At 40.0% G+C, this 26,676-nt stretch overlaps 1 protein-coding gene across 1 annotated transcript; it reads left to right on the top strand.

Annotated features, from left to right (window-relative positions):
* The first annotated feature begins 871 nt into the window (after positions 1–871).
* LOC134678768 (anion exchange protein 3) lies at positions 872–24,480 on the top strand. The gene is made up of 17 exons (XM_063537467.1): positions 872–957; positions 7,005–7,206; positions 7,450–7,545; positions 7,946–8,178; positions 8,781–8,931; positions 12,834–12,998; positions 16,723–16,869; positions 17,537–18,125; positions 19,366–19,547; positions 19,922–20,151; positions 20,323–20,486; positions 20,772–20,926; positions 21,414–21,661; positions 22,220–22,434; positions 22,847–23,055; positions 23,486–23,656; positions 24,412–24,480. The coding sequence occupies exons 1-17, from the start codon at positions 914–916 to the stop codon at positions 24,478–24,480; spliced, it is 3,270 nt and encodes a 1,089-aa protein (XP_063393537.1). The 5' UTR covers positions 872–913.
* Positions 24,481–26,676: the final 2,196 nt, after the last annotated feature.

Consider the following 26,676-nt stretch of genomic DNA (forward strand, 5'->3'; position numbering starts at 1 on the left):
TGACGAGTGAGTGTAATCTGGTCACACGCCAACCGTCCCTTTTGTATGGTGCCAATTCTCGCTTCAGCAGAGCCAGTCTATCGCGACGTTCTCGACAATGCGCGAAGCTTTCTTTGCTCTGTGCTAACGGCCATACTTAGCTAAGAGATTTTATTAAAAGTTAAACACGCTTTTTCATACTTGGGATTATGTTGTTTCTACTCTGAATTAAGAGCTCTTACAATCTTTATAGGAGAAAAAAAGTGTTCCAACATTTACATACGATTTTCGATACGTTACCAACATACAAAATCTATGAAATTGGTAAGGGAATTGATATAAAAATATTTGAACACTTTTTGTGTCCTATAATATCGTGATTCGGAGAAGAAATTACATAAATAAATAAAGTATAGTGTACTACTTCAATAAAATAACCTAGCTAACTATTAGTAGACTCTGTGTTTGCATATTGTCAGTTAACTGCGTAAAAGTATTATTTAGAGCGTTTCAATTTCTCTTTTGTGTACATATTTTTGACTATCAGCTGTAAATTTTAATGACATTTTACTTTGTTAATATTTAACTGGAATCGCTTGATTTTGTGGTATAAAATGTAATGTTTATGTCTTTCTCCTTACTAAATCCAAAGCCACTTTTATAAAAAGGTGTCCGCGAAAGTTTGGCATTAGTGCTCAACGAATGAACCTATTAATGTAAAGTACCTATTTATTATATAGGTACGTTTACAGTATTTATTCTTCGTGACAGTGTATAAAAAGAATATCAAACTTAGTGGCTTACAGTGTAACAAATTTGGTCATAGGGATGTGACGTTTTAAATACCTATCTGTATTGTTTACGATGGGAAATTCGTGAATAGTTATATATACCTCAAACAAGTTTATAACCTGTTGTTGAAGCTACAAGTGCAATGCCTGTCACGTACTCGCGGGCTTCGGATGCACCGAGTGAACGGTAAGCTATTGCATTTCATTCACAATTATTAATGAACCAGTTTTTTTTTTCATCACACTTGCTCAAAAAAGATCTTGGGCCCGAATCGGACATCTATTAGATATCTTTTAGACAACACCAAGATACGATAATAGGTATTTTTAATTTTTAGTTTTAGTTATTTTAATTTTAGTTAGTTTTAGTTTTATATTCCTATTTATGTCTTATAGTAATTTGTGTAATTTAATATTTGTATTGATATACTTATTAGATACGATAACGATATGTTTAAGATCTAACCTGTCAATTTTGACATTTGTGCGATTCTGGAGATACTCTTGAATAGGGTTACCAGATGACAGGAATTTTCCTGACATGCCAGGAATTTTGGCCTTTTGTCAGGAATGGGGACGGAACACGAAAATGTCAGGAATTTTTTGAATTGATAGACTTTTTTATAAAGTAAGTAGGTACCTTTTTATGGACTTAAAATAATACAAGTAATAAATGTAATAAAACTTAAATAAATAAAACCGATTGAACCGATAGCCGCGACTCAAACGGGTGGCCATCGCTAACCCACGTCGTCGTCAAAAATATGAATGTCAGGAAAAATATTCCCTAATCAGGAATTTTGTCAGGAAATTCTAAATTTGTATCTGGTAACCCTACTCTTGAACGATTTCCACATGATATGACTTAGAGATCCGATTCACATCTAATAGATATCTTACTAAAAAGTAACATTTACGTAAAAGTGACATTGGTTGCCCGAATTGCGCTGCAAAAGAGAACTAGTTGATATCTAAACTATAACGTATCTAGAATGGATCTAGTACGTGTCGTCTTTTGTGAATATCTTGAAGTTCGAATACGGCAGCTTATTTCATGCAGGTGTACCTGGGTCGTTCTACCGTTTCGTGCCGATTTGCCACTTTTTTGGAGATTTTTTTTATTTTGAAGTTACAGTGTAGATTTTGATATTGTGGATGTGTATACGTATTGTGTATATTATTTTAAGAAAGGCACCTATATACTAGTTATACTTTTGGAAAACAAATAAGGAAAGTAATGAAGGCACAGATGGAAATGAAAAACTAAGGGAAGGTAATGAAACACGAATAGAAATAAATGAAATTATATTAAATATAAATTAACTTTATTGGTCAAAATCAAAGTGATAATATTTTAAACGATGGAACCATAAATAGCTTGGCTTTTAAAAAGTATATCTACCCTGTTGACCTGTTTAATATAATAACCTACTTTTTAACAATACTTTTTACGATGTTTCAGTATTTCTCTTCGGTCTCATTATTTGTCAGAACTAGAAAACTGCTTACATAAATGAAATTAAAAAAGCTTAAATTATCTAGACATTGCTATAAAAAACAATCGTTAGTTTTGATATTATTCGGGAGAGAACTGCGGCATAATTTTAAACTTTCTAGTAGGTAAAGTGACTTAGCCGTCTTTGTAAAGAGCAGATGTTGTTTTTTTAAATAATGAAGTGGGCCAGATATTAGATTTAGGACACTACCATGATACGCCGTTTCAATGGGAACGGCGGGCCAAAGTAAAGCTGCAGGACAGCAGAGCTTGGAGACGAACAAATAGTTGTGTATTAAAAAGCAAACTAGCGGACCGCAAACACGATGTTGAGCTCTAAAGCCGTTGGAGGTCGAATAGCGTACTCTACGAAACATCAAAACCCTATGTGGATAGAGGCCAAGGGCCGAGTACGCCCGAATAATCAAAATACTTATTATAAATAACAAACTCCATAGGGTTGTAGACTCAACAAGTCGCACTTTCGAGGAAAAATGCAAAGGTCAAGCCGCAGGAGGATCCGAGATCACATTGGTTAAATTTCAAGCTCTCTTAGTTCTCAAGTTAGGTCTTCTATGGAAGCGCAACGTGATCAGACGGGACTGGGCTTTCAGCGTTTATGCGGATCTCGGCCTTTGGCCTCACTTAGCAAAGTTCTGCACTCTTACAGATTGATGTTTGGCCTTGTACGGAAATGTGCCCCTATCTGAAGCTCCCCGGGCCGTCGGCCTTGCTTTTTAATACATTCGGCTATTGGTTCTTGTTTGAAGCCAGCTCCACTGAAGCTCAGTCTTTGACCTCGCACGATTGTGCCCGCTGCCAATAGTTAAAAGAAATTTTCAACACCTCATGCGGAGCTCGCCTTTCGGCATCGCTTGCATTTCGGCATTGAAACAATTTAAGGTCTACTCTCCTGCGAAAGCTCGGCTTTCAGCCTTGCAGGAAGGCGCGCCACAATCGGACGCTCCGAGCTGCCTGCTCTTTCTTTGTGGAACTTGCAGAAAGGGGTGGGAATGGGACGCTCCTCTCCAGTTCTAGATGGTGTTGAACCATTGTTTCATGAACTTTCTGGATTTTTCTAAAGCTTGGCCTTTAAACGGTTACAAAGTTACAAGAAATTTCCCTGATACGGCCAACCCGTATTTTTAACTTAGCACAAGAAGAGGCTCCCGGGAGCAGATCTTTAATTGTGAGACCCTCCTCATAAATATCTGCCCTCGGAGGGCTCGCTCTTGAGCTTTATTCCAGGACTGTAAAAAGTTTTCAGTATGTTAATTAGCAGAGAAGTTAGGCATTAGATAAGTTCCAATAGGTTCACCTGTCCAAAATGTTCCGCATTTATAAAATGTTGGAAATATGATGTATCTATCCGATATATTTACAATATTTGCCATGAAAAAAGAGACTACTTACGCTTACGCGCCTATCTGCTTATTTATATGCAATATCCACAACCAACAGGATTCCCATGACATAATGTCGGGTATAGGTAAGAAAGAACCTATACCCTGAAACTCTGTCAAATGGTCTAACGAAGTCGAAAGAATGGGACATACATACGTTTCAAAACATGAGAGTTATGATTTGAGAGCGTATGTGTGCATATAACTCTTGGGCTGTGGGCTAAAATCATAAAAAGGTATCACATCTGTCATACAAAATTATTGTTCATTTCCTTCCAAACTGGTTCATTTCCTTCACCCGAAAATATTGGAAGAAATGGAGAGGAATGAATTGGAGTGGAATGAACTTTCGACGGTTTTTTTAAATTTATTTATCGTCTTTATGGTTAGAATGTCATCAAGTAAAAGTAATGAAGATATGCCAAAATGCTAACAGATTATTAACAAGGTGATTTTTTTTTACAATATATAGCACCAAATTACTTAATGGATGGAAATGAGTAGTAACCGTGACAAAGTGCCTTTCCGGTGAGGAGAACCAAAATTACTCGTAAATCAAGAGCGCGAAACCTCCTTCGTTGACGTATTGCGGTAGACTAAGGTAGTAAAAACACGTAGCAATCACAGGTATTCGTGAATAAAGGCGCGTTTAGATTTGGCATGAGTGGCAATTTTTTAGAGTGAAAATGAAGTCTTTCGCGTGACAAAATTAAAAAGTGCGTTCTCTCTATGATAATTTAACTTTAAAAATACGTACCATGTACCATTATAATACTGATTATTTGTTTATTTATAAACAATAATGGAAAGTAGGGTTTATCTGCAAATAATAGTGTTTTTAAATTTTTGAACCCAATGGTACGCCATTTTATGTCGAGGGAAATGAATTTTTCGCATGTTTTTAATTTTTATTTAATAGATCATTAGGTTTAGCTAAATTCCAAAACTGGCGCATTTTCCGTACCACATAAACATACCTTTTAAAAATAACCACATATAAAAAATTATAATTTTAAGGCTTGATGTGGGCTCGGACACCAAATCGGCACGAAACGGTAGAACGACCCACCTACTAAAGGACAAAGGCCTATATTGTAACCGCGTGAGTTATGTAATGAGAAAAAATAAAAAAATAATTATTATAATAAGTCAAATGCCTGACTTATTGCCTAAAGGCCCTATAAAGGAATGACTGACTACTAGGGAGTGCTCCCGGTACTGGCTTTCTATACAAATACAGCACCGGAACCGGAAATTCCCGGTTCTTGCCATACAAACTCAATGCCGTATTCTAACTTCAAGATATTCACAAGAGACGACACGTACTAGACCCATTCTAGATACGTTATAGTTTAGATATCAACTAGTTCTCTTTTGCAGCGCAATTCGGGCAACCAATGTCACTTTTACGTTAGATAGAGTAAGATATCTATTAGATGTGAATTGGATCTCTAAGTCATATCCTGTGGAAATCGTTCAAGAGTATTTCCAGAATCGCGCAAATGTCAAATTTGACAGGTTAGATCTTAAACATATAGTTATCGTATCTTGGTGATGTCTAAAAGATATCTAATAATTTCTTCTATGATATTCTCTAATTTCAAAATCCGAATCGGGCCCTCAGTACCTTAGGGAGCATTCCCTACTGACTTCTACTGTGCTACAGCTACTCGTACTGGTACTTTAATATGTGTATATTGTGTAGCACAACTATATTAATAAACACACATAATATCGTAAAGTTTCGGCACATAACATAACGATTAGCGCGGCCGACCGCCAACTCTCGGCTGCTAGGGTTGAACAATGAGTTTAGATCAGACTAAATTTTCTTACTCGCGTCCTATAATTAACTATATTTAAATTTAATAACATTTGCAATCCGGATTGAAATTCTGCGATAGACCGGATTAGTAGTAAAGTAAACATTGGCAGATCGACGTTATTACTAGATTTGTTGAACTCTTCTGCTGTAATACATACATAGGTTACTTATTACTATTCTAGATAATTTATGAAACATAGGATAATTTGAACAAAGCAAAATACTTACGGAAGATTTAGACGAGTTTTAAAATGAATCACCAGGACGGCTGGGCTCAATATTAAATAAGTATCTATACAAATTAATTTTTTTTGTACTTACCATTTAGAATATATCAGATATATTCTTTCATGTTTTACCATTTTCCGCTTCACCAATTTCCACTTAAGAGCAATGACATTTAACCTTTTTAGGGTTCCGTCCCCAAAGGGTAAAAACGGGACCCTATTACCAAATGTACGGCTAATACACCAGTTGAAATTATCAGAGATGATGTACTTATTTCTGCTGTCGCTATAACGACAAATACTAAAAACAGAACACAATAAATATTTAAGTGGGGCTCCCATACAATAAACGTAATTTTTGGCGTTTTTGCGTAAATGGAACCCTTTGTTCGCGCGTGACCGGTTTTTTTCTCCAGGACTAAATAATTGTAGTATTACACAATGCTAAAATGATTTACTTCATTCATCAAACAATGTCTGTGCGTGGCAACCCTACACAAGGCGCGGTCACTGTCAAGGCATCACGGGCGCAGACAGACCCAAACAGCACACGATACCAATTTAGAGCTGCATAGAAATTGATTTCTTTTTATTTATTTTTTAGTAGCTTAAAGGAGTGTCCCACTGCTGGGCAAATGCCTCCCCTCTTTCCCGCCATTTGGTCCTTTGCGATGCACACACCTGCCACTTTTTAAAAAATGTGTCAAAATGACCGCCATCTCCGTTTTGGTCTTCCTCTGCCCCGAGGTTCGTTCGTCCTGTGACTCCTGTGGGACCCAGTCTGTAGCTAGTTTGGTCCAGCGCTCCGGGTGCATTCGGCAGACGTGTCCTGCCCATGCAGTCCCACTATCGGCTTGGCAGTTGATTATTTATTAGAAATTAATTATTTGCTAAAATTTGATATTGATTATTTGCTATCCGAGCGAGTATGGCGATTAATGAAATACTTACAAAGCAAATGTAAATAGGTATTAAAGAAATTGTGACGACCCAGTATACGTCGGGATGTATACTGGGTCAAGCAGATCTTGTCAGTAGAAAAAGGCGGCAAATTTGAAAAATGTACGCGTGAAAGGACATCCCATAGAAAATTAGAATTTCGCGCCTTTTTCTACTGACAAGATTTGTTTGACCATCTACATGTATTTAATATACGCGATATACCTATATAGGTACAAAACGCTGTCTCGCTCACACATTGGAGCGGCGTACAGATTCGCATCAGTGTGCTAAACATGTAACGTAATTGTAAAGTGTAAATTAAGACGTCAACTTTGCCCACAGCCGCCTACACCACCGCCACCAAGGCCGCAAGTATTCCCTGCAAGAAGGCGCGCGGGGCGGCACAGAGAGAACGGACCGGCCCGGGCCGACGGAGCGTGTCTCCACGGCCGAGGAGCTGCGCGAGGCGGATGCTGATGACCTCGCCAGCCACCGGACGGACGACCCGAAGGGCCTGCGTCGTCACCTGATACACCAGGCTAAGGTATGGGACAGAAATGTACAACAGCCGAGGAGCTGGGTTAGGATATAGCTTGCCGGGCACCGGACGGACGACCTGAAGGGCCTGCGCCGTCACCCGATACACCAGGCTAAGGTATGGGACAGTAATGTACAACAGCCGAGGAGCTGGGTTAGGATAGCTTGCCACCCATAAAATGCTAGCGTATCACTTTCTATGTAACGAAAACAAAGTAACCAATTGAAAAGCTAACCTCATTTTTTCCAGGATACATCCACGGTGCACGTGGGGCGGCGGGAAGGAGGCGATCGCCTCAACTCCCTGATTAATGAGAAGAAACTGTATGACCATAGTCCGCATTCCGTGAGTTCCATATTTGTAGATAAAAGATAGAAATAAAGGAATCACAATTATTTAGCGCCACAACATAGTAAGTACATATAAGAAAAAGAACGCTAAAATAGGATCGCCACTCAGCATAATGCCGCGGCAATTAGTGGCGCTGGTTTACAATGGGGAACTGACTTAAAACTAAAAGTTAGTGGTGTGTAACGCCAACCACACACGGAAAAACAGAAATAAAAATGCAAGTCGTAATATTATAAACTTTCATGCAATTTAAAATTAGCGAGTATTTACCTAAGCGACCGTGCTCCAAAATAGTACGGTAGCTTATATGTGTGGTGTAGTTGAGGTGTTGAGGTGTGTGAGGTGTTACGTATATATCCTAAAATAACATACCAATTAAACCTACCTTTCATAGGTATTCGTTCAACTCGACGAACTGCTAGCCACCGGCGACGGCGACGCCGAGTGGAAGGAAACAGCCAGATGGATCAAATACGAGGAGGACGTGGAAGAGAGCGCGGGCCGCTGGGGACAGCCCCACGTGGCTTCTCTGTCCTTCCACTCGCTCCTCAACCTGCGGAGGTGTCTGGAGACGGGCGTGGTGCTGCTGGACTTGGAGGAGCGGGATCTGCCCGGCGTTGCCTACAGGCATGTCAATTTTAATTCATGTTTTCTAGTGGCGCCACGATTTATCACGTAACAATTAACTAGTTGTATTCTATTTTGTGTTATCTGTGGCAACTCTCTCTTGCATTGAAGATGGCACTGTTCTTATAAAATTTGTGTAGTGCTCCCACAAATATTTAATTAATTAATAGATATATTAAGTGCTGTCTTTCTTTTCACCATTATAACATGTGTGATGGTGATGGTGTGAGAAAGGAATACGAAACCCAAGCCCTCAAATATCAACTCTATGGCTGCTGCTCGACGCACCGTTGGCGGAACCGCGCAGCGACGCCATTTTCCATAGCGCTGACTAGACGCCGACGCTCAAAAGAAGCTAGTGGGGAGTGGGGGTGTAAGGCCTGAGTGGACGCTCGGAGCGGAGCGTTCGGCGGGGCGTGCAGCGTGGCGTCGGGCTCACAAATGATTCAAGCAGCCTGCACTAAGGCCGCTACTATACGTTTGCATTTGTTTAACATGCACGCCGCACGCCCCGTCCCGCTGCACGCCCAACTCTAGCGTCCACTCAGGCCTTACAATTAAGGATAAGTCTTGGAACAATGTTGAATGAGTTTTGTGTACAGGGTGGTGGAGCGTATGGTGGAGGACGGGCTTATAGAGGAGGATGACAAGCCTGTGGTGATGAGGAGTCTGTTGCTGCGCCATCGCCATGTCCACGATGACCGCTTCCGGTTCTCCATCGGACGGAAGCATGCTTCTTACACGAGCTTGCAGGTAAGGTTACATTATTCTAATAGGTAATATTACGAAAATTACGGGCGCCATTAGCGCAAACAGTGGGCCTACCGCGAAAAACGATACTTAATCTAAATTTCGTTATCTATCCTGCTACTTTTGCATATTCGAGCGATATAGTGGCAGATAACGAAATGTCGATTTTAGGATTTCCCGGCAGATCCTCTGTAAACAAACGTCCTTGATGCATCAAGGTCATATTTATATGTAAAAAATAATCTGTGAAAACTTGTCAAAAAATTGTTTAAGGCTGCGCTGTGGCGGCAGAACATTGCAGTAGTACCCCTATTGTGACATGACCGGTATATTACCTACAATTTTTGTTGGGAATACCGTCATATGGCTCCTCTACACGATGGGCCAGAGCCGGCCACTCCAAGGGACGCATTTATGCGTTAGGGGGAGCAAGTGACATTGCTATCTCATTCTACCGCATGGCTGTGTCCCTTGGAGTGGCCGGCGCTGGCCCAACGTGTAGAGGAGCCAATAGGGTAAGGATTCAGGTATCTGTACAGTCAGAAAGAAAAAGTTTCGCTCCTTCTGCGACCTGTAGGTCCTTCGCGCCAATCAATCCTTTACGAAACCGGGAAGTGGGTCAAATTGAACTTGCAAAATTTGATTACAGAGAATGGGACAGGTGAAACTAAATACGTAAAAGCTTGTAAAAGAGAAGTTATTAGGTGTTGATAAGTTGATAATGATAAAAGACTACAGATTGCGGCAAACCTAAATTTATGTGTGTATGTATGTCACTTTATTGCACATAAACAGGTTTACATAAAATGGACAAAAACAAAACAAAAATAAAAATGTTATGTACAAAGGCGAACTTATCCCTAAAAGAAATAGGAAGGAAGGGAAAAAAAAAAAAAATATTACACTGATACGTTAGTTAATGCTCCTCGAAATCATAATTAGTTCTACGCTAGGTAAAAAAAAAACCAACGACGTACGTAATTGCGATTTTTCAGCGTGTGAACGCAGACGATAACGTAATGATCGGAAGACGTTCAGTATTCGCATCGTTACCCGAGAAAACCAGCATAGGTTTGAGCTCTGATTTCGAACCGACGTCAAAGGTCTCGAGGCCAAACTTGACTGGTTTACTCGGGTGAGGGAACGAACGGCCTGCCAACTGCCAAGTCACGCTTGTCGGGCGACTTGGCACGCGATCGCGGAAGTCAAGGTTGGGTTGCATAATCGTAGAAATATATTGTCACTACTGACATATATCTGAGTAGAACTCGCATGTTCAAAATGTGTAAGTTGTAAAAAGTTTTATTTATTGATTATTTTTTTATTGGTTTACCAGTAACTGTTACACTGACTTACAACTCGTGTTATAAAAACTTAAAGATAGTTACTGCCGTATAGGAACTTCAATATATTCACAAGAGACGACACGTACTAGATCCATTCTAGATACGTCAATAGTTTAGATATCAACTAGCTCTCTTTTGCAGCGCAATTCGGGCAACCAATGTCACTTTGACGTTAGACAGAGTAAGATATATTACATGTGAATTGGATCTCTAAGTCATATCCTGTGGAAATCGTTCAAGAGTATCTTCAGAATCGCGCAAATATCAAATTTGACAGGTTAGATCTTAAACATATCGTTATCGTATCATGGTGATATCTAAAAGATATCTAATAGATGTCTATTTCAAAATCCGAATCGGGCCCTTAAACATTACAATCTAAATTAATATTATAATGTATACCTACCAATATTATAAACCAATTAATATACCACGATTCTTTGAAATGAGTACTGTAAAGTTAGAGCATACTTTTGGCACATGAATTAGATGCGAGCGAGTGATCTACTCACTGCTATATGTCTGTAATTATAGCAAATTTAGACTTAGGGAGATTTCTGGCACGAGTAAGAGCTTGAAAAAATGATATTTATATTTTCTGCACATCTCCATAATCGATAAATAGTTTCTATTTTCGTTTTACGTAAGATTGAACAAATATTATGGAGCTACTGCGGGCGCAGCACGGTTCCATTTTTATCGACTATCACTATGCGCGTCCCTTTCGCACTAACATACTTGTTAGAACGTGACAGGCATGGTGATAAGGGATAAAACGCGACCGTGCTACGCCGCCTGGAGACGCCATGGCTGTCATTTTTTGTACAAAACAGTCTAATGTAAAATTTTTTTTGGCGAAATTGACCTAAACTCATATTACATTTTTTCCTTCTTTTGACCTCAGAAATGCGTGGTTATAATTATTCGGCTTCCTCATGTTACACCGTGTATAAAGTAAATTACGTAGACGCTATATGTCAGTTTAGACACTGTCAGTGACTCATGGCACGGATAATTGAGTCGCGTCTGTAATTTACAAGAAAAAAGTTCAGCGAATTGACATTCGCGTAGATTTCCTCTGCCAAGTGCAGACAGGAAGTGAACACACGCCGCATCCGGTGGCGGTGTGTAACTTAGCCCTTTACCGCCTAGGGCGCCAATCACAAGTTGCTGTCGCTGTACAGTTGGCAATAGTACACAACTTGGTTGGGACAGAGGTTTTGTCGAATTAAGATAAATAACCTCTAGCCGCCCATACCAATTGCCAAGCAAAATGAAACTTTATTTTGTCAACACAAAGTTCAAATTAGAATGGAACAGGATAGCTTTTTATAGGTCTCTGGGTGGCTAGAGGTTAATGTTCCTGTCTCCACTTCCATCTCGCTCACGTTTAGCTCGGTGATAGTGAGAGAAGAACACAAACATACTGAGCCTTAATTAAAGCCTTTCTATAAAGATTATGACATCATTATGAAGGTTCTATCTAGATAAGGTTCTATCATGAAACTTTAGGCCTATTTTTAATAATTTTTGTAACATTTATTTGTAAAATGCTGTTTGCTTTCTAAATAAATTAAAAAAAATAAATAAAAATAAGAGTAGAAACCTTGTCGTCATTGAATATATTATCTAATTACATTTATTCTCGGCTCACGCTACGGTTTAGATTACTTAAGAGTGGGAGTAAAGCCAGCCAAATTAGAAAGAGACAAAAGATATGGAGCACCGCGCGAAAATTGCGACGGAAGAAATTACCGTCGCGCGGATTTTTACCATGTATCTCAATTACTCTGAAAATAAGTGCACACTTAAAATTTGCTCGTCTTGTCCTGCTGCTATCACTAGCTAGGTTTTGAGGGGGTGAAGCAGACGAAGTGGTAAGTAGAATGGTCTTAATAGCGCCATAGACGCTATTTGCGAAATTTTTTTAAAAACGCGATCGACAAATCAAATATATTTTATCATACATTCTGGTCACATAATTTCCAAGAATGGGTTAAGAAATTGCGACCTGTAGTGGAGAATATCCGGACATACAAAACCAAAATGCCCGAGTTAAAACGCAGACCTTCGCTAACGTTGGTATTATACAAGTCTGTACTTAATGACGTTAACAAAATAACGCATTTTACTATATATATAATTATATACACCGCGCCTTAAATATTTCACCTGGTTTTAATTAGTAATTAACTATTGCGGATCAACTGTGCTTTATATAATTAGGTACGTGGCCTTTACAGAGTTGAAGCAATATTCGTGACAAACTATAATTTCAACTTAATACGATTCAATCTCTTGCCCCGTTGGTTGGTCTGGTGACAGTGTACACGGAGTCGACACAACGCTCGCATATGCACGTGGACGTACCTAATTAATTCAATTATTTACCAGGGCAGGGGTAAGCGACAGTTTTATAACGTCCTAACTTTTATTATGCACAATATTGTACTAAAGAAAGTGATTTTAAGCTCTTTCATTTTTGTTACACCCTGTAATTATTCAACTTACGACGGAATGTGAGCTACATAAGGCACTGAAGTGTCTCTTGTATTGTAGTCGATCTGGATGGAGGAGGGCGGGCGCGGATCTTTCGGCGCCCGCGGGTCCCTAGGCGCCCGGGGGTCCCTGGGCGACCGAGGGTCCCTGGGTGCCGCGGCGCCCGCCCCGGCGCCCGCCGGACGACGCCACAGCTTGTTTCCACTCGGACTCGGCGCTAAAACCGTGCGAAATATACCTTCGAATGACCCCCGCTGGCCGCGGGACCCATTTGATATGAACGGGGCCCCGCACCAAGCGGGAGTAGGCTGTTAAGTGTGCTCATATTTCTACATACTGATATACCAATGAATACTTATGTTGAAGTATAAATATGTTGCCTATTTTTCTTGCTTACATAGTTAAAGCATTACCAAGTATTCAGTAAATTAAAAATATAAGCACATTTTGGTGTGTCTCACTGTTCACAAATAACATAATACCTACATCCTTTGTTTTTTTTGTGATATTTTCCTCCCCTAGGACAGGCGAACAGGACTCGAAAGTATTTTTATGCGTGACTAACTTGCGGATTTTTCGTTAATAACATGTTGGCTAACAGGCCAATACGAGTTTTAGTTATTTGACTTGTTTCCGATCTGATACAGTTGGCCCGATTCTAACTTTAAGATACATCAATTAATAGATCTATAAACGATATGGATTAGATATGTCAGTGTCAAACAAGTGTCAAAATTGACGTTTCTTCAAACAAAAACGTCACTTTTGACAGTTATTTGACACTGACATATCAAATCCATATCGTTTCAATTCTAGTATTTGACGTATCTCATTGTCCGAATACGGCTGAGTGTCAACAGTGCCACATTTATAACCAAAACGTTACATTTGACACTGACTCTGTATCATATCGGAAACAGATCTAATAACTAAAACTCGAACTGGCCTATAGTTGAAAAGATGATTATTGGCAATAACGTATTTATGGACAGTTACAAACTAAACTTGTATTTAAAAGTGTAATTTTGCCTAGTTTCATGACTTTCATGAGTTACACATTTGGGTTCCTTTTACATAAATTATTCGTCTTTTACTTGTAGAGGCTTTTATTAAAATTGTATGCAATATTAAACAAAAGTATTTTTAAATGTAGGTAGAACATACAATTTAATAAATATCTCCATTTTACTTTGCGGGGGCTATAGTTGAAAATAATGCAGTAACAAAAATATAACCGTGCAAATTATGACCATGAATATCATTAGTTCGATAATTAAAATTCAAATTTCATTGGTCACGGTAAGTTTACTCTGCTCCGTCGCGTGTAATAAGGTAATAACCATAAGTAGGCATACATACATATAAACAAAACAAAATTTCGTCGGGTGACAAGCAAAAGTCACTAACTAACACCATTGAAAATATTGGACTATAAACCGTGTTACAAGTTTAATAAAGTGCATTTACTTTAATTTTTTGATAGTACTTGGTGACTTTTGCTTGTCATCCGACGATTTAATGTATTTTCGAATATCATTTACCTATTTATGAATGAGTTTTTAATATGTACTTTATTGTAAGATATATATGGGCAAGTTAACTTCGCTGAGAACAACCCGCTGCACAGTCGCCATCATTTATACGAGGACGGCCAAGATGTGCACAAATATCCGAACAAAGCTTCTATTAGATAAAGATAGATAAAAGATATTTATTCGTGACGTTCATAAAACATGTACTAACATGTACAGACAACAACAGCAAGGAAATAAGATATCAATAAGTGTGCATCACGAAATGGACCCAACTCAGCATAATGCTAGCTATAAAGCCAGCGCTGGTCTTCCGTAGGGCCCATTCGGTGATGCCACGACAGATAACACAAATAAAGATACATATTAAAACATTGCAAAGATACAGAAAAGGAATAAGTAAGACAACAACAGAGAATACACAAAAAAAAAGAACAATATATACAAGAAGAATAATGAAGAAAACAAAATAAAAAAAATAAGAAGAACATAAACATAGACAAAAATTTACAGACGTTATTACCAAGACGTTAAAGGGCGTATTTAGGTATTTTAATCGCGTACGCACATACACAGCCGTATTCGTACAATCAGATACGTGTACGTCAAATACTAGATATTGACACTTGTTTGACACTGACATATCCGATCCATATCGTTTCAATATCTAGTATTTGACGTATTCTCATTGTTCGAATACGGCTGACATTTATTGTTTGGGTTAACGTTTCGAATGAGACGTTACGTTTAAAAATACGACGTTTCATTTTTAAAATATGAGTGAAAATCGTGTTATTTTAAAATGTTTACATAAATCGACATTGTTGTGTTCCATACAACAGAGCACTTAACCGTTCTTTATTTTTTTATAACTTATATTTGCGAGATTATTCGGCATAATAATTGTTAATAATATAATTTCATATATATAATAACAATTCTATTGTTTCACTTTTTGTGAGATTGCTACACTAGGTACCTACTAATGTGTTCACAATTCAAATACCTACTAATTTTGTACTTTTTGCCAGAGACCCATTACAAGTGCATTAAAGAGTACTTATAGTACTTATATTGTGAATAACGCAAAATAAACACTCAAATTGACTTCTTTGTTTGATGAAAAAAGTGCATATAGCAACTCAAGGTCAAAAGGCAATTTCTTAAATTATTTATAGATAAAGTATTATCGCTCGGAAATCATATTATATCTCAAATTAGCGCGTTTTCCCAGAGATAAAACCTAGCTAGATCGATTATTCGCCCCCGAAAACCCCCATAATAGCAAATTTCATCGAAATCGTTAGAGCCGTTTCCGAGATCCGCGAAATATATAAATATACAAGAATTGCTCGTTTAAAAGTATAGGCAAGATAGGCGTGTATAATGACATCTTTTATTTTTTGAATATTAAAATGACGAGTTTTTAAGTAAAAGGAACCCAGCCAGTAAAACTATCATGAAACCTTCGTTTTGAACCATTAAGGCATAAGTCGTTCAGTATTCATTGAGTAGTGAAAATAGTTCTGCCATGTAAATTAAATCTGCAAGAATCCTTTCATTACATCGAGTGTTGATCCCATTTTTTTGATTGTATCATATTGTTTTGATTTGTTTTTAGCTTTTTTCGCGCTCTTGTTTTGGACTGAAATTGGTAGTAATATTTCGGAATTTCTAGTTAGAAAATTAAAGAGTGCAACTTTAATTGGGACTTTAAATTTTAGGTTCCATTTATACTTTTCGAGATGAACATCTTTAATCGTTTCATCTCAGAGGTCCTTCTAAATACTTCCATTTAAACGATTTCTACTTGTATTTAAGGTCCCATGGTACTCTACAAGCTGTTTTATTTTTTTTCAACTTTTAGCTACACTCCGCGAGATGAATTTTTAAATCATACTGACAACTTCCACTGTGAGACCAACCTTGTTATCAAAAAAATGCTGTCTCACACAAAATACATATTACGGATAGTCATTATGGTATCATCGGAAGATCAGCGCTGAAAGTCGAGCCAAAATCAATTTTTATTTTATTTTAGATGACACTGTTTGTGCTATTCTCATTCAAAAGGATACTTAATATTGTCGGTTGTAAATAAGGCACTATTTTTTCCATATGGCTTCAATTTGAAATCAACCTTATCGACAACGAAGAATGTGGTACCGTTTGAATAAAAAAGTCACATTTCTTGGCACTTCTATGTTTTTTTCTGTTTTTTATAATTTAATTCCTTTATAATTTTCCCTCTCTCTTGTGCTTACGAATAGTATATTTCTCTTTCTATTCTATTTTATATTTTTGCGACTTCAAGAATGGTCTTTATAATAAAAGTTGTTCTTTATGACTTATATATTTATCTCGCGGACGGCTAAACGTCAAAGAAACCTAGTTTACAAAAGGCTCTCTGTGTACAGAACTTGGCAGACCCGCGCCGGCGCCGAAGCTCATATGCTATACCAGTTGACAAGCCCAGTATGCATGAGCTGAAGAAGAAGGTGTCCACGGCCGGCTCCGAGAAGATAGACCTTAAGGAAGTAGAGTATGCCGTCGCTGGGTCACAGGTATGCTCGATGGCTGCTCTGATTAAAGTAACCATACCCTTTACACACCATACTTAAAGAAAACAGTAATAAGTCATTTTGACATAAAAATCATGATACTAGCTTCGCTGACTGTACTTCTTTGAACAGGCAACTACAATTCAAATAAAACCCAACATAATTAGGTTGCGTTGTTTCTTATGGTCACCTGCTGTGTCGGTCATCAGATCAGCTCGATGGTGCTACAAATAATATTACATTGTCACTCAACTTACATATGTACATAAATACCTATGTGAAGTTTTAGCTCTATCGAGTAATGCAAAGTTGGTCGAATTTAGCTTGCAATATTTGACCCAAGCATATCGTACAATCGTGCAAGTAAAATAAAATAATGTGAAAAGTCAAGGATTTTATCAAAATATGTCTAATGCGCCACCCGTGGATTGCTCGTGCTTTCATCATGCTACAAAAAGGAAAAGTCTCACTAGAACGGTCCAGGTTCAGCCCAAGACCTCCGACATTTCATTTTAGAAAGCCTTGGTGATGATTCATGGGGGTCGGACGCCTCGGTCCGGACACGGGCCATTCTAGCGTGAGTGATCCTTAATGCATGCGAGCAGTTTCTCGAACAGGCTCATTCGCCAGATCTGGACGCGCCTTTACAATCCATTTTTTTCAATCACAGGATGAACTGCGCCGTGGCCACAATGATGCCATCCTGAAACGCATCCCCGAAGACGCAGAAGCCACGACCGTCCTCGTAGGAGGCGTCGGCTTCCTCGACCAGCCCACCATCGCCTTCGTCCGTCTCGCACAAGGCATCCTCATGCCCTCCATCACAGAAGTCCCCATCCCAGTCCGGTTCATGTTCATCCTTCTAGGCCCTGTGACTGCGGAACTAGACTACCATGAAGTCGGTCGATCCATCTCAACTCTGATGGCGAACCCTTCTTTCCACAACATCGCCTATAAGGCTGACGATAGACGAGACCTACTGTCAGCCATCAATGAGTTCTTAGACGATTCGATCGTGCTGCCGCCTGGTGATTGGGAGCGGCAGGCGCTCCTACCGCTGGATGAGCTCCGTGCGAAGAGCGAGATGATTCGACGTCGCAAAGCCAACGCACTGGAGAAGAAGAGGGCTTCAGTAGCTGCTGGTGCTGGGGCTGTGACCATTTCTGAGGAAAAACAAGCACTGCTGAGGATGGAGACGGCTGGATTGCCACCTAAGGAACCTGAGGGGCCCCTTGAGCGCACCGGACGACTCTTCGGAGGTAGGTAGAACTTTTCATCGACTTGTTGGCTAATTTAACATTCAGATTCAGCACATTCATTACAGACACCACTGAACCAGCGGTTTTCAGAAATGTAAACCAGTATTTTTATCACATTTTTTTTATAGCAGATGTCTAGGCTAAGTTACACTAACTAAAGACGAACAACCAGACCGAATAAACAGTCGGTATAAATAAACAGATATTTAATCAGATCAATATTTTACCTAATAATGCTTATCCGCCCGTGTATTCTGTTCTTGGCAGCAATGTTCTGAGATTATGGGCATGCGTAGTATAAAATATGATTGCAATTGCCCGCTCAGTCTATTTTGGCCGCGTGCGACTATCTATAAGTCGCTAGTTTAAATTTATATTTTACAATCGTAATTTAAAAACATTATTTATGTTATTTAATTATTTATGTTTGACTTTGAACGCTACTCTTTTGATATTTCTGATAATACCGCAGTCAGTGTTAAGGAATTGTTTATCATCGAATTATTATCAGCATTATGAGAATTATTAAAAAAGTGTCGTAAAAGTGACACTCTAGTGGAATCAATCTTCTCTTCTTCCTTGTTTCCACATGACTGAGGCTCCCGACTACATGAGGTCATGCTTTTGTGCACCAAGGCTCTGCATTTTGAACGATTTCCCGCCATCTTATTGATTGGTGCCTGTGTAGATCCCAGGCAGGCCTTATTTACAATATCTACACAGGGCGCCGGTGAATATACAGGGAGGAAAGATAAGTCGGGCCCTGGAGGGAAACTACCTTAAATCCTTAAGCTGGCTCATTTTACTTAAAGGAGTCATTCCTTTATTTTTAAAAAGAAACAAAACTGCATTCAAAGATTTTCTAAAACTCGCTTGCCTCGCCCGGGACTCGAACCGACTAAAAATTCCAAAAAATAAAACTCGTAATTTTATTCTACTAATCGATACAGTTAATGTTAATGATAACATTTCTCCAAGAAACATTAGGTCTTACACTCGTCTGTCGTACAAAATATCCATAATTCCTAAAAATTAGTACTTAAGATTTTTTTAGACAAGCCAAAATGAAGAAAAAAAGAAAATTACTTTGAATGCAGTTTTGTTTCTTTTTAAAAATAAAGGAATGTCTCCTTTAAGTAAAATGAACCAGCTTAAGGATTTAAGGTAGTTTCCCTCCAGGGCCCGACTTATCCCTGTATATGTCATGATTTCTAGTAGAATACTCCATTGTTTTGTCCAGGCGTGATCCGCGACATCAAACGGCGCTATCCGTACTACATCTCCGATTTCACGGACGCGCTGAACGGGCAGTGTGTGGCCGCTACCATATTCATGTACTTCGCTGCTGTGTCCTCCGCCATTACGTTTGGGGGCCTGCTGGCTACTAAGACGGATGGGAATATTGGGATCTCTGAGACATTGGTGAGATGTATACCTACCTACTGATGTTCATTTTTACTACAGTTTGGCATTTACCTATCCTTTAACAAAATTTCCTGGAAAATGTAACAGTAAAACGGAAATTTACGGGGGACATCTATCCGACCGGAAATCAGGCGTATAGATTTTTAGTTTTGAATCTTGAGTTTTGAATCACTTTGTTGGACATATTTTTGTTATAACAGTAAAACGATTTTGAAAGCTTTCATTTACCTCGTATAAGTACAGCTAAAAGTGCCAAGCAAATACAAAGTAAAAAAAATATTGTGTTCACGGTATAAAATGGTTGAATCAAAGGCCTAAAATCAAGAACAATCACCACAATAAATATATGACTTTATATTTTTTCCATTTAGCTATTCACTTGCTTCGGTGGCATAATCTTCGCCTTGCTATCGGGGCAGCCGATGATGATCACGGGAGCGACAGGCCCCCTTTTACTCCTGGATGAATCGCTCTTCAGCTTCTGCAAGTCTTACGGGTTCGACTTCTTAGCTGCCAGGATGTACTGCGGACTGTGGATGATCGTGATAGCACTACTGGTCGCTTCAGTTGAGGGCAGCGTTGCCGTCAAGAAGATTACAAGGTTTGTGTGATAGCAGATACAATAGCTGACAGTAGCCGCAGTAGGTACCTGAAGCAGCAACCCGCAATTTTTGCTCTCGTTTGTAAATCAATTCCCAATGAAGTTTTCCGACGATCAGGATACGCAGGACGGAAGCCGCATAATATACATATCGAGTTTTATTATACGCAGGTTTACAGAAGACATCTTCGCGTTCCTCATCTCCTTGATCTTCATCGGCGAGCCCATAACGAGTCTGATCAACGTGTACCGAGCTCATCCTCTGGGCATTGAGTACGCCATGTACGGGCAAAACATCAGTACAGGGAATATCACTGTCGTCAACGGCACTGAAGGTACGTTCCTAATATTCACATCATCTGGTTTTTTGCCTCAAAATAACTCGAACGAGTACCGACATATACCGATAGACTTTTTAAACTTGGAGATTGCTCTCAATTTGTCTTGGACCCGAAATTCATTGTAGATAATGATGATAAATTTTATGATAATGCCTTATGTAACGCTCTGTCCTCATGTATATTTGTGTTTCCATGTACCTACATTTTATTCTGAGGTTGTGCAATATAGAGGATTTGTATTGTATTGTATGTTATCGTAACGGTTCTCGGTTGTTGCAGCCGACAACGGCATTGTGTGGGGTCCTCCTCTACTGCCGCCGCCGCCGGCGCCACAGCCTAACACAGCACTGTTCTGTACAATTCTTACGTTGGCGACCTTCATCATCGCCTACTACCTGCGTATCTTCCGTAACGGCAAATTCCTTGGACGCAGCGTGAGTACTCTGACTTTAAAGTGCTTGAGACCAAAGTGTTTGTACTACCCAAAAATATTGGCTACTTTCATCATAAATACTACTACTTGAAAATAATCCCTGATGTTCTACCTTGAAGTCATCGCAGTGTAGACTTGAGCTGATGATAATATAACATAACCATTGAATACCTATCTAAATTCCTATTATCGGTTGCTTTTGTTATATATACACAAACTGATATACAGAAGCGATTAAAATCGGGACAGCAACACAACCAGAAGAAAGTAACTCGTTATTTCGAGTTAATGATCTTTTCGCAGAAATGCTATCACATAACTTTTTTTGCTAGAGTTGTTTGCGTCAAACCTTCTGATACCGTTGAAATTTTTACTGAATTTTATTGTTTGGTAATTTGCATGGTTCACTGCTGAGTGGCGTTGGCCAGTTCGTCAATTTTATTGTGGTTGGTTCAACCAGCCTCTTAATTTTTCTTTTACTCTATCAGGCGCGACGTGCGTTAGGCGACTTCGGAGTCCCAATCGCCATAGTCCTAATGGTGGGTCTGGCATCTGTTGTTCCCGTCTACACTGACACATTGCGTGTTCCCGAGGGTCTGCACCCTACGTCTCCGCGAACTTGGCTGGTGATGCTGACTCCTGGCCTTGCGACAATCCCAGCCTGGGCCGCGTTCGCTATGGCGCTGCCCGCGCTCATGGTCTACATCATCGTTTTTATGGAGACGCATATCGCAGAGTAAGAAGCTGTCGCGATTGTTTATTTATTGTGTACGCGTGTGTGTGTCATCAGGCAAGTGAAGTCATATCATTAATTCATATTGTGTGAATATGTAAAGGTCCGATGTTATCTCCCGCGTTATGATTTCACTTGTAGTGGTGCTAACTGCATTAGACGTCTGCAAATACTGACTATTTGTATAAATGTGTACTAAAACATAAACATACAGTTTATTTATTTAAAAATCCCAACAATTCAAAATGTATAAGTATATGGCAGACGTCGTGTGGTTTTAATTAACATCATGAGTACTCGTGATTTTTTTTCATAAGAATTATGTTTTATTTTAAAATCAATGCAAAGCGATTTTTTTATCACAAGTTTGAGCAAGCGAAATATTTATTAATTAAACATCTCTTCAAGTACTCGCGTAGTCCGAATAAGCAGCGCATTCCCTTTAAAACCATGTATTTTCTCAAGCAGCCTTATCTTCTTAGGAAAGATCTTAGCTCCGAAACCCCGCATTTGCGGAAGAGCCCCGCAAGCGGGCTCCATCTATATCCCTCATTCCCGCAGGTTGATTGTCGACAAACCCGAGCGTCGTCTGAAGAAAGGCAGCGGCTTCCACATGGACATCGTGATCATGTCGTTCGTGAACTGTATTTGCGGCATGTTCGGCGCGCCGTGGCAGTGCGTCGCGACTGTGCGTTCTGTGTCGCATGTGTCCGCGCTCACTGTCATGTCAACCACGCACGCGCCTGGTGACAAGCCGCATATCGTTGAGGTTAAAGGTACGGTATCTGGTTTTCATTCCACGTAACATACGCGTGTTAAGTACTTGCAGTAGTACATTTATATTTATAGCGTCAAAGGCGAAAGATATTAACTGTAATTTGACGCATTGAAAAACAAATCTTTTCTTGCAACGCGCTATAAAATATGTTCAAATCAAGACACATTGACGCACAACTAATGGAACCACAGTTTTCAGTTCTGCTGGTATCCTTTTTAGTTGTCCTACCAGCCACTGCCACCTTGTTTTCAGATTAAATACTCACCGATATGTAGGTAATTTTTTCCAGTCTACTCACCCTCGTATCCCTTTGACCCACACCCATTTGTACCCGTATACCGTGTGCTGCGCGTCATCATGACGGTATCAGGTCATCAAGGGGTATTTTCTAACAATAACCTAATTTTCAGAACAACGCCTGACTGGTCTACTGGTAGCCTTCATCGTGGGTCTGTCGGTTTTGGCCTCCCGTCTCCTCACCCTCGTGCCGATGGCTGTGTTGTTTGGGGTTTTCCTGTACATGGGTATCTCGGCGCTGGGAGGCATACAGTTCTGGGACCGCTGTATACTTATGCTGAAGCCGGTGAAGCATCACGCGCAAGTGCCCTACGTTAGAAGGGTCAGTACAATCTATTACATTATGTTAGAACCCCTGCTCGTATCATGAAACTTGTGTACGAAATATCATTTGATATTTATCAACTGCTTTTCGGAGAAGGAAACTATCGTGAAACTTGCATGCATCTGCTTAAAACCAATGATTCTAGAGAGTTAGAACTGTACGAACCTCTCGTTCAGTGAGAGGAAACTTGTGCCCGGCAGTGCGTATATATATTTTTGTTAAACTTGTACCTACTTTAAAGCGCAGCTTACTTTTTTTTAAATCACGTGTCTGTCACTTCCCAGTAATGCAATATATATTATGGGGTTTAACATTAACATTGACTATCAGCTTAACCGGTCGTTAATGGTAGGTAGGTACACAATTAGGCGCCCATAATTACATGGACTCAAAGTAACGACGATCTCTAATGCATGTTTCGTTTTAGGTACCAACGTGGAAGATGCATATGTTCACGCTGGTGCAGCTGACCGGCATCATAGTCCTGTTCACGGTCAAGTCCTCGCGGTTCTCGCTGGCGCTGCCGTTCTTCCTGGTGATGATGGTGCCGTTGCGCATGTCTCTGGCTTACTTGTTCACACCGCTCCAGCTCCGCGCGGTAAGTTGACACAAGTCCTCGCGGTTCTCGCTGGCGCTGCCGTTCTCCCTGGTGATGATGGTGCCGTTGCGCATGTCCTTGGCCTACTTGTTCACACCGCTCCAGCTCCGCGCGGTAAGTTGACACAAGTCCTCGCGGTTCTCGCTGGCGCTGCCGTTCTCCCTGGTGATGATGGTGCTGTTGCGCATGTCCCTGGCCTACTTGTTCACACCGCTCCAGCTCCGCGCGGTAAGTTGACACAAGTCCTCGCGGTTCTCGCTGGCGCTGCCGTTCTTCCTGGTGATGATGGTGCCGTTGCGCATGTCCCTGGCCTACTTGTTCACACCGCTCCAGCTCCGCGCGGTAAGTTGACACAAGTCTTCGCGGTTCTCGCTGCCGTTTTACCTGTTGACCATCAATTAGGGCGTGAATACCGGAATTCGCGGAGTCGGACCAATTTTATGATTGCAATAAGTACCGGAATTAAAAAGTTCCAATATGGAAAATCGTAATTACGGAATTTGATATTTCTAACAAAAATATAGTTTTCGATTAAAACTATCGCCAATTTTATTAAACTCAAATTTCAACAAACAAAACAATATAATTTAATTACCCTGCGAAAAAGGATTTTTAAATTGTCGTTATTGGATGACCCACCGTCGCTCGCTTGCAGATGGTTTTAAACCAACAATGTTAAAAATCTTCATCAGATTTTTTGTATTTTCAGATCTTCAATACTTTCATTCTTTTAAAAAAATAACCTGTTGTTTCAGCTGGACGGAGTGCAGAAAGAGACAGACGATGACGAACCGGATTTCTACCAAGAGGCACCGTTGCCGTAAACGCGACCGTTCCGCTGCTAAACGCGAGCGTTCCGCTGATAAACGCGACCGTTCCGCTGATAAACGCGACCGTTCCGCTGCTAAACGCGACCGTTCCGATGCTAAACTCGAGCGTTCCACTGCTAAACGCGAGCGTTCCACTGCTAAACGCTCCTGATTCCACATATCTGCCAACAATTGTTAATGACTGAACATTCCCCGAGTTGTATTCTATACCATGTTATACTATAACAGCCAAGGTACAGTCAGCAGCAGAAGTTGCTAAGCGGGTCAGGTGTTCACAATGATCTTGACGCGACTTTATTGTTAATGGAATAAGAGCGTGTCAAGGTAATTTTGAACACCTCGCCCGCTTAGCAACTTCTGCTGCTGACTGTACACGGCTAAGGCTTAAAATCTGTAAATATTAGTAATTTACACGAGCACTGGTCGTAATAGTGAGCGCTACTGAAATAAGCGGTCTCGCCCCCATACTTACCATAAAGTACGGGAGCGCTTATGTGAGGTGACCTCGATATCTTACGTGCCTCGATTAGTAGGTACGAGTAGATGAGGTGGTCTTTGCATAGGGATGACAAATCGTCTCCTAATCCCCTTATTCATAAATGTTTACTAAAGTTGACAAGCCGATAATAATTTTTTGTCCTTTTCCGACGTATTAGTATGATGGAAAGGGACAAACGATTATTATCGGCTTGTCAACTTTAGTAAACGTTTATGAATAAGGTGGTAAGAGTATAGCGGCTACGTTTTCCCTTATCCACTTGACCGTCCGACGATAGCATAGTATCCGAAAAAAATATGCTCTTAACCGTCCGCGGGAACCTTACTATTCAAAGGGGTGGAAGAAAGAATTGATTTCAGAGCCATCTAACAGAATATTTGGGCATTATTTACTAATTCTCTTGATGCGACAACGTAGCCTAACGAAATAGCTCTAAAAATTTTTGATGGCAGTGTAGTCATAATTGTTGTAGAAATTTGTGAATGCGCTGCGTGGGGCGTGCGTCGCTAAAAAAATCCGGACGATTGACAGGAAAACAGTCTCGCGGGCCGGACAGTTACATTCTATTGCTTCGATCAACACCGGGTTCCGACACGTCGGAAAGGAGGAGCCCAAATGATATCTTACCGTACGTGGTAACGTCCGGGGAAACGAGCACACAGTCGCACTTCTCACTCACTAAGTACATACAAAATTCAATCTGTAATGACGACACAAATACATGGAAAATGACACACGTCAAAGACAAATCTTACACGCCTCGATCTCTTCTTGGATACGGATGAGTCACGATACGGAACGCACTAGTTGTGTGCACCCCGTTGGACATTATGCTTTACCCAAGTAGCACAGATAGCTCTATAACTACTCACTTTTAGTTCTATTTAACGCTCTGTGCGTATTAAAACTCTTATAAGAGCACACTCGTGGTCCTACAGCTGTATAATAGATCTCAGTGATATTTATATAGCTTAGGGCTGATTAAACGCTGCATTACGGCTCTGAAAACTACCATTAATACGCAAAGAGTGATATAAAGGTATATTTGCTACGACTTTATACAGCTTTAAGGGTTATCAAATGCTTTAACCGTTATAAGGTCTGTTTAGTGGATAAAATTACGCCATGTGCTGTATAAGGAGGTAATTGTGGACTTTTATTACGTTGACTTATTAAGGGAGCACAAGTGAACTATTATGAAGCTAATAGACGTATAATGGAACACATGTGGCACATAATACAGCTTGTCGCATAACATGTTTACCGCTAAGCAACTTTTATTACGCTGACTTTTAAGGGAGTACGAGTGAACTATTATGAAGCCAATAGACGTATAATGGAACATACGTGGCGCATAATACAGCTTATAGCTGAACATGTTTACTGCTAAGCAGCTTTTATTATTCTGACTTTTTAAGGAAGCACGAATGAACTATTATGAAGCCAATAGACGTATAATGGAACACATGGGGCGCATAATACAGCTTATCGCTAAACATGTTTACCGCTAAGCAGCTTTTATTACGCTGACCTTTAAGGGAGCACGAGTGAACTAATATGAAGCCAATAGACGTATAAATGGAACACATGTGGCGCATAATACAGCTTATAGCTGAACATGTTTACCGCTAAGCAGCTTTTATTTCACTGACTTATTATAAGGGAGAACGAGTGAACTATTATGAAACCAA

Source organism: Cydia fagiglandana, chromosome Z (assembly GCF_963556715.1).
Source record: "Cydia fagiglandana chromosome Z, ilCydFagi1.1, whole genome shotgun sequence".
NCBI classification, from domain to species: domain Eukaryota; kingdom Metazoa; phylum Arthropoda; class Insecta; order Lepidoptera; family Tortricidae; genus Cydia; species Cydia fagiglandana.

Bases quoted from the DNA above. Each gene is read 5' to 3' on its own strand.
- LOC134678768 (XM_063537467.1), top strand. From the start codon at position 914: ATGCCTGTCACGTACTCGCGGGCTTCGGATGCACCGAGTGAACG. The intron at 20,927-21,413 runs GTGAGTACTCTG...TTACTCTATCAG, and splicing joins GCAAATTCCTTGGACGCAGC to GCGCGACGTGCGTTAGGCGA. The intron at 23,056-23,485 runs GTCAGTACAATC...GTTTCGTTTTAG, and splicing joins AAGTGCCCTACGTTAGAAGG to GTACCAACGTGGAAGATGCA.